At 42.7% G+C, this 6,307-nt stretch overlaps 1 protein-coding gene across 1 annotated transcript; it reads left to right on the plus strand.

Annotated features, from left to right (window-relative positions):
• The first annotated feature begins 2,073 nt into the window (after nucleotides 1–2,073).
• Nucleotides 2,074–5,885, plus strand: ARMCX1 (armadillo repeat containing X-linked 1). The gene is made up of 5 exons (XM_080910567.1): nucleotides 2,074–2,148; nucleotides 2,745–2,906; nucleotides 3,013–3,070; nucleotides 3,756–3,851; nucleotides 4,130–5,885. The coding sequence occupies exon 5, from the start codon at nucleotides 4,250–4,252 to the stop codon at nucleotides 5,639–5,641; it is 1,392 nt and encodes a 463-aa protein (XP_080766693.1). The 5' UTR covers nucleotides 2,074–2,148; nucleotides 2,745–2,906; nucleotides 3,013–3,070; nucleotides 3,756–3,851; nucleotides 4,130–4,249; the 3' UTR covers nucleotides 5,642–5,885.
• Nucleotides 5,886–6,307: the final 422 nt, after the last annotated feature.

A 6,307-nucleotide genomic window follows, 5' to 3' on the forward strand; every position in this document is an offset into this window, starting at 1 on the left:
TCTTAACATTCTTGTTAAAAGATGCTTTTGTCTTTTTGATAATAGCCATTCATGCTTAAAATTAGATGCTGTCACAGCTTGATATTGAGCATTTTTTCATATAATCTGTAGGCCATCTCAATCTCTTTAAATAAAATGTCTGTTCAGATCCTTTGTCCGCTTAAGTAATTGGATTATTTATTTAAATTTTATTTTTCCTTATCACTGAACCATTTCAGTTCCTGTGTGTTCTGGTTATTAATCTCTTATAGAGAGGCTTCATTTAAAAACTGTCAGTTCTCAAATTAGAGTGCAGGCTTACTGAAAGTACTGCATCAAATATCAACTTCTTTCTGTAGGTTGTTCAAGTGTTTATATTTGCACAAAAATTATTAGAAGTGGTTTATGGTAGCAAGGGCATTACAGGGCACTTTTATATCTTCTCTATATTTTTTGCACTTTTGTGCATATTTAAAGAAAATCAAATTAGTTTCCACAGAATGAATAAGTCTATGAGATCTGTCTGTCTCTATGTTTTTCTGACTATGTGGGATTAGAGGTTCTTCAGTTGTTTATACTTTTGTAAGGATCTGGTAAGTGCTTTGATTATTCTCCCTATTGAAATGGAACACACTTATGCATACAGTCTCAAAGCAATGTCACGTAACAGTTGGCCAGGTGAGAATGCCTGTTCTATCTAGATTAAATGTGTTCAGTGTTGTTAGTGGGCACAGGAATACATGACTGAGGGGGCATCAGTGCGGATGTGAATGTGTCTGCAGTCACCCTGAGATAAGGTTAGATTCTACCTGGATGTCCTGGGGTTGAGGAGAGCAGAGAGACCTGGCCAGCTATAGCAGGAGCAGCAGGGATAAGGGCAGAGGTAGGTGGGAAGAGGAAGTTCTTCTGTACAGTGCTTAGATACTTTTTGGGAATTTTGAGAAAGACATGAAGGAACCAAAGATATTTACTTCCAGTTGTTATATAAATAAACGTGGCATATACTATTGTGGTTACATGTGTGAGTGAGTGAGTGAGTGTGTGTGTGTATGTGTGTGTGTGTGTGTGTGTGTGTGTGTGTGTGTTGGGCAAAAAACAGCTGCCTGAACATAGGGATGAAAGGCTGTGGAATGTGGGATCGAGGCACATTCCTCACTTCTTGGTAGGGCAAGGCAAATGTCTCCTTTTTCAGTCTCAGCTGTCTCAGCTTTAGCAGACTGGAATCTAATCCAGAGGCAGGTGTTTAGAATGACCATCAAATCTTTCCTGTAGCAATCAGCTGAGACTTAACTACATGATTTCCTTTCATTCAATAGGTTAGGGCTGATTGTTTTTGCTTCTATTTTACCAAATTGCAAGTTGAGCCAAAAGTAGAAAACAAATAAATCAAAATAAATCAGCAATTTGAATAAGATGGTCCAAATTTAACCACTGGTTATTTTTTAGAGCGTTGGTTCATTTATAAATCATGTAAAAATTCCAGTTTTTGATTGTCAAACAAGTTAGTGCATTATGATATCAATTATTTGTCTGTAATCAGTAGAAATATTTCGTGTGTGTGTGTGTGTGTGTGTGTGTGTGTCTAACTGCAATTACTAAAGTCCACTGGGTTTTCCTCTTCCACTTAAAGTTTTCTCCACACAAATGAAAAACAAAATTTTATATCCTCAATGGAAAAGCAAGGCTGGTTTTTCCTTTTTTGAAATTATGTTTGGTATAAGACTGTGGGGGGGGGGGGGGGGAGATGCAGAATCTTCCCAGCTGAAAGGGAAGGGGGAGAAGAGAAAAGCTTCTGGGGTGGGGATAAAGAAACGCCATAATTGTTTCTGGAAGAGGAAGAAAGGACCAAAGCTGTGTCTCTGGGTTAACCATAGAAAGGCAAATTCCAACCACAAAAGAAGCTCCTTGTGGTTTGGGGATTAACAAAGAGGAAAATGAATGGCAGGACCTGGTGTGGCAGGGAAGGAAGGGGAAAGGCTGCCTCCTGCCGCAGTGTTGGTGGGAGTGGTAGTTGGAATCCTGATCTCACTGGTGACGTACCCCTCACGTGAGCTGAAGCCTACGTGTGCAGACCTCCTTCTAATTCTGGTCGACGCTTAGTGTTTTCTCTCTCTGTGTTATTGCTGAGAGCAGGCAGGCCTGCTGCGGAAGGAGGAGGAGGAGAAGAAGGTAATTGCCTGGATGCCAGCAAGTCTGTGTTCTGCACGGGTGATGTTTGGGGGATGGCTGTACTGTGGGGTAGCGGTTACAGCGGCGACACAATCTGCTCTCTTCACGCACTTGCAATGTCCACAGATCCTCTTGGGGGTGGGAGGCGGTGAATCTTAGAGGAAGAGATTCCAGGAGAGACCCCGAATGAGGATTTGGGGCAGGGAGCCTTTGACATGTAAGGACTTAGAATCCGGAGGGGACAAGTATGGGTTGGTGCACGGATCCTGTGAAGACAGAATTTTGAGGCAGTGAGATGGTTATCCTCTGCCATCCAGTAGGGTGCAGCACCTATGGAGCAAATAAATAATCAGCATCGAATTTCTGCATGTCAGTCTTGAGCTGAGACTGTTGTCGGCCTGCATATAGCTTAGGGCTTTATTATAACTCGGGGCTATTATTGACTGTGGCAGTCGACGTGTCCGTCGTTCCCTGCTCCCACCCCAGGAAAAAGGACTGTTCTCACACTTGTACAGGAAAAAGGGGCGTGTGTGTGCTGGCATCGGGGGTGGGCTGGGTTGGGGAGAACGGAAGAGATCTGTGGTCTTCTTCCACAGCGCGAGTTTTCCCATCGTCGCTGGGCCCGCCCCAAGTCCTGCGCTTGCAAAGGGGTGTGGTTTTTGCTGGAAAAAATGGCGGACCACCGCAAAGAGGAGTGCCAGGATGTAGCAGTATAGCGCCTGGGCCGTTGTCAGCGGAGTCCAGAGAACTGGGGGCAGGTGAGAAATAAAACCACGAAATCCGTCTGACCAACCAGGAGGTCCCCAGATTTGGGAAAGCTAGTATTTAAATGGTATAAATTTCGTGTTCTCTGTCTCTGCTTAGGTGCCTGTATCTGTGGATCTCGAGCCCGCAGACCTGTCTAAACCGAGAAGCGGGGAAGGTAGGAAAAATTTCCAGAATCAAGTAGGTCCAAGGAAGTGTGAGGACAGTTTGGAGGTCAGTGGGGTAGAGAATAATGGTGACTGTGAACTCGAGTGGACAGACTCAGACTTTCTCTGCATCCCCCTTCCCCATCTATTTACTTTAGTCCTGAACTTACTTTCAGATAAGAAACCAAGGAGATGGTTAGGTGGGGGTGTGTTGGAGATCGGGAGGACATTATTATAAAATACTGTATGGTGCAGTCATTGTTGGTTTTAGTCTAATAGGAACCCGATTTGTTAGTCTTTAGGTATGAAGAAGTCAGGGACTGAGACGATGGAGGAAAGAAATTTCTCAGAGCAGTGGAAATTGATGTTACTGTTCAATAGATCGAGGAGGCTGTCTTTTTAAGATAGTTGGGTGGGTCGGAGTAAGTGCAAATGCACTTAAAGTCTATCTGATTTCTAGGTACTGCTGTTTATTTCTTTACAAGAAAGGGTGTGTATTGTCACCTTTGAAAGAAGTGACAGAGTAGTGGGGGGCAAGAGGACAGGATGGGACAGGGGACTGATCATACAAGGAGGAAGGTAAGAAACACAGTAGTGAAGGACAAGGGCCTGGGAATTGAGAAGATGGATATATGTCCCGTCTGTGATCTGGTTCTTGAATTCTCAGCTCAAACCTCTGTGTCCTTCTATTTGCAGATCTGCAAGAGGCTGGAAAGGAGGAAGGGACTACTTGGATCTCTGAGGGTGTATGTGACAGTGTCTCTGTGACCCTGACTCAGGACATCTGCAAGGGTAAAGATCATAGGCTATATATATATAAAATTGAATACAACATAAATATATTCAATTGGACATTCTTGGGATGAGTGGAAGAACATAAGTTTAGAGAATCTGGGTGTTTGGAAAACTTCCAAAATTGTTTCCAGATAAAGGAAAAGAATAATGATGAGGATACCAAGCCCCAAATGCTAGCTAATATCTCTGTATGTTTGTAGGCAGGTAATTAAGTCTATTTATGTCACAATTGGACAAGTCAAAATTCTTTAATCTTTCCTTTTTTTTCCCCCTAGGAATCACTGTATCTGCCCCTAACTGGCAGAGTCTGAAGACTTTGCTCCTGACCTGGGAATATTCTGGACCAGAATAAGCCAGCTCTGTGTCCAGGTTAAGGGATTCACCCTAGCTGTACCATGGGCCGCACCCGGGAAGCTGGATGTGTGGCTGCGGGCATGGTCATTGGGGCTGGTGCCTGCTACTGTGTATACAGACTGACCTGGGGAAAAGATGAGAATGAGAAGTTGTGGGATGATGAAGATGAGGAAGAGGAGGAGGAAGAGCAAAAAGAGTCTTGTAGTGGCAAACCAGGAATTGGGGGCAAAACTGAGAAAGCACTTAAAACTAATGTTGGGGTAGGGGCGGGAGCCAAACCTCAAGATGACTCAAAGTCCAAGGTTGAGGTGAATGTGGGACCTGAGAAAGGTCCAGGTGCAAAGAATGAAGTGCACTCAGAATCCCAGAGTGGGGGTGGCCTAGAAGCTAAGGCAAAGGCCCTTTTCAAGATTCTAAAGGAACAGGCAAGTGCAAAGGCAGGCAGAGGCATAAGGATTCCTAATATCTCCAGGAATAGAACTCTGTCATCAGGTTTGCCCTGCCCAGGAGGTAGGGGTGGAGGCTGCCACCCCGGAAGGACTGGCTCTAGGGCTAGGAACAGGACAAGTGGGAAAGTCAAGAGAAAGAACCGAAGCAAGAGCAACAAGGCTCCAGCCACAGCATGGCCTGTACGCAGGGGCAAGTTCAGCTTTCCATATAAAATTGATGATATTCTAAGCGCCCCTGATCTTCAAAAGGTCCTTAATATCCTGGAGAGAACAAATGACCCTTTTACTCAGGAAGTAGCATTGGTCACCCTGGGTAACAATGCAGCATATTCATTTAATCAAAATGCCATCCGTGAATTGGGTGGCGTCCCAATTATTGCAAAACTGATAAAAACAAGAGACCCCATTATTAGGGAAAAGACTTACAATGCTCTTAATAACTTGAGTGTTAATTCTGAAAATCAGGGCAAGATTAAGACTTATATCAGTCAAGTGTGTGATGATACCATGGTTTGTCGCTTGGACTCAGCTGTCCAGATGGCTGGACTAAGACTCCTAACCAACATGACTGTGACTAATCACTACCAACATTTGCTTTCCTATTCTTTCCCAGATTTCTTTGCTTTGTTATTTCTGGGAAATCACTTCACCAAGATACAGACTATGAAACTAATTATAAACTTCACTGAAAACCCAGCCATGACAAGAGAGCTGGTCAGTTGTAAAGTACCATCAGAATTGATTTCTCTCTTTAATAAAGAATGGGACAGAGAGATTCTTCTTAACATTCTTACCCTCTTTGAAAATATAAATGACAACATAAAAAGTGAAGGGCTTGCATCATCCAGGAAAGAATTCAGCAGAAGCTCACTATTTTTCTTATTTAAAGAGTCTGGAGTATGTGTTAAGAAAATCAAAGCATTAGCAAGTCATAAGGATCTGGTGGTCAAAGTGAAAGTTCTGAAAGTCTTAACCAAATTATAAGCTGAGATCTGTTTCAAACAACACTGATGGGATGTTTCTTAAGTTTGCACGTGGGAACAATGCATTTTGTAAATTCTTGGGTTTTCATTGCTCTTGGGTAGCAAAGGGATCCTTTGAGCTGCTATTTAGGAATAGTGAGTATCACAGATTATCAATAGCCATCCATGCTGGCTTTAGACTGAGCCATTTTAAGTATGCCAAATATATATTAGAGCGTGCACAAAGAAAGCATTTCTTAATTCAACTTGCTACCTAGGTTGAAATATTTTTATTGTTTAACTAAACTGACATTGAAGTAACTATATGTCATAAATAAGCTATACTTTTGTATTGATTTAAATTTGTTCATCTAAGAGTTGTGCTTTACCAATAAAGTTATGTTTAAGCAGAAGAAAAAAGGCACTGTTTTTGTCCTTGGGTTCAGGATCGGTTTGGAGACACCATATCTGACAATACTTCAATTTAAAGTCTGTGTACATTTATAAAATCTGAAGGAGTCAACAGGTAGTGCTAGTGTAGGCCTTTAATCTCAGCACTTGGGAGGCAGAGGCAGGCGGATCACTATGAGTTCAAATCCAGCCTAGTCTTCAGAAGGAGTTCCAGGACAGCCAAGACTATATACTGAGACACTCTGTCTCAGAACAAACAAACAAACAAACCAATCTG

Source organism: Micromys minutus (assembly GCF_963924665.1).
Source record: "Micromys minutus genome assembly, chromosome: X".
NCBI classification, from domain to species: domain Eukaryota; kingdom Metazoa; phylum Chordata; class Mammalia; order Rodentia; family Muridae; genus Micromys; species Micromys minutus.